At 36.6% G+C, this 1,974-nt stretch overlaps 1 protein-coding gene across 1 annotated transcript; it reads right to left on the bottom strand.

Annotated features, from left to right (window-relative positions):
- Positions 1-552: 552 nt before the first annotated feature.
- On the bottom strand, positions 553-1,089 carry LOC110561701 (ubiquitin-ribosomal protein eS31 fusion protein-like). The gene has a single exon (XM_060365232.1). The coding sequence runs from the start codon at positions 1,056-1,058 to the stop codon at positions 588-590; it is 471 nt and encodes a 156-aa protein (XP_060221215.1). The 5' UTR covers positions 1,059-1,089; the 3' UTR covers positions 553-587.
- Positions 1,090-1,974: the final 885 nt, after the last annotated feature.

Below are 1,974 nucleotides of genomic sequence, written 5' to 3'. Positions count from 1 at the left end.
TGCTCTTAGAGCCTGTGCTGTTGGTGTTCTGTTCAGGAAGTTGTCTTCTATACCAACGAGTTTAGGATCTTAACTTGGAAATTATTTTTCCATCTTTTAATTAGTTTGAATAAAGGTTTTTCTACCTTGTTGATTTTCTCAAAGAAATAACTCTTTCTTTTGTTGATGTTTTGTATTGTTTTAAGTTGTTTTTCTTTTATTGATTTCAACTTTCAGTTTGGTTATTGCTTGGTTTCTACTACTATCATATGTGTTTGCTTCTTTTTGTTCTAGAAGTTTCTTTTTTTTTTTTAAAGATTTATTTATTTAATTTATGTATGTAGACACTGTTTTCATGCACACCAGAAGAGGAAATCAGATTCCATTGCAGATGGTTGTGAGCTACCATGTGGTTGCTAGGAATTGAACTCAGGACCTCTGGAAGAGCAGCCAGTGCTCTTAACCACTGAGCCATCTCTCCAGCCCCTAGAAGTTTCTTGTGTGATGTAAAGTTGCTAGTATGAGATCTCTCAAAATTTTTATGTAGGCATATAGTGCTACGAACACTTTTTTTTTTCAGTTCCTTCCTTTTATTAACTCATACACAACTACTTATCTTCTGGTTTGTTGAAGCAGTAAGTCAGACAACACTTGCCACAGTAATGTCTGTCAAAGTGGCTAACCATGAAAACTCCAGCACCACATTCATCAGAAGGACACTCTCGGTGAAGATGACTGATTTTGCCATTCTCATCCACCTTATAGTATTTCAGAACAGCCAACGTAACCTTTTTCCTCTTATGCTTATTCTTCTTGGGAGTGGTGTAAGACTTCTTTTTCCTTTTCTTAGCACCACCACGGAGTCTCAACACAAGATGAAGGGTAGACTCCTTTTGAATGTTGTAGTCAGACAAAGTATGGCCATCTTCTAGCTGCTTTCCAGCAAAGATCAGTCTCTGCTGATCAGGAGGAATTCCTTCCTTATCCTGGATCTTGGCCTTTATATTTTCTATAGTGTCCGAGGGTTCAACCTCGAGCGTGATGGTCTTCCTGGTCAGGGTCTTCACAAAAATCTGCATCTTGGCGGAGGCTCCACCGCAGATGGCGGATCGGAAAAAAGCTTTAAAGCTGTGTAGCCCAGGCTGGCCTCGAACTCGTGATCCTCCTGCCTCTGCCTCCTTCAGCAAATCCTACCGGTGTGCGCCACCACAACTGGCTATGAACACTGTTTTTAACAGGTTTCTTTGTGTCCCATAGGTTGAGATATGCTCTGTATTCATGTTTACTGAATTCTAGAAAGTCTTAAATTTATATCTTTATTTCTGTTTTGATCAATTATTTATTCAGTAAGGAGTTTTTTAGTTTCCACAAGTATGTGTGTTTTCTATTGTTCTGTTGTTGTTCATATATAGCATCAATGTATGGTAGTCTGATATTACATAGGAAATTATTTTAATTTTTTTTTATCTGTTGAGACTTTATTTGTATCTGGTTATGTGGTCAACTTTGGGGAAGGTTCTATGATGTATAGAGAAGAATGTATAATCTTTTCTGTTTGGGTGAAATATTCTGTAGATATATGTTAGGTCCCTTTTTAAACAAACAAACAAACAAAACAATTGTTAACTCCAGTATTTCTCTGTTTAGTTTTTGTCTGGGTAACCTCTCCATTATTGAGAGTTGAACATTGAAGTCTGTCATATTCTCTCTCTCTCTGTGTGTCTGTGTGTGTCTGTGATTTAAACTTGTAGTGTTTATTTTACACACTGTGGTGCCTTTGTGTTTGGGGTATTGATGTTAAGAATTAAAATGTCATCTTGGTGGATTTTTCCTTTGATGAATATGTACTTTCCTTCCTAGTGTCTTTTGATCAGTTATAATTTGAAGTATATTTAATTGGGTATTAAAATGGTTATACCAGCTTGAATCTTAGGTTCATTTGCTTGGGATATCTTTTCCAATCCTTTATCCTGATGTTGAGGTATGTTTCTTGTA

The sequence above is a fragment of the Meriones unguiculatus genome, chromosome 12 (assembly GCF_030254825.1).
Source record: "Meriones unguiculatus strain TT.TT164.6M chromosome 12, Bangor_MerUng_6.1, whole genome shotgun sequence".
Classification (NCBI taxonomy): Eukaryota; Metazoa; Chordata; class Mammalia; order Rodentia; family Muridae; genus Meriones; species Meriones unguiculatus.
Note: the sequence above shows the minus strand (reverse complement) of the source record. Positions and strands in the feature narration are given on the sequence as shown.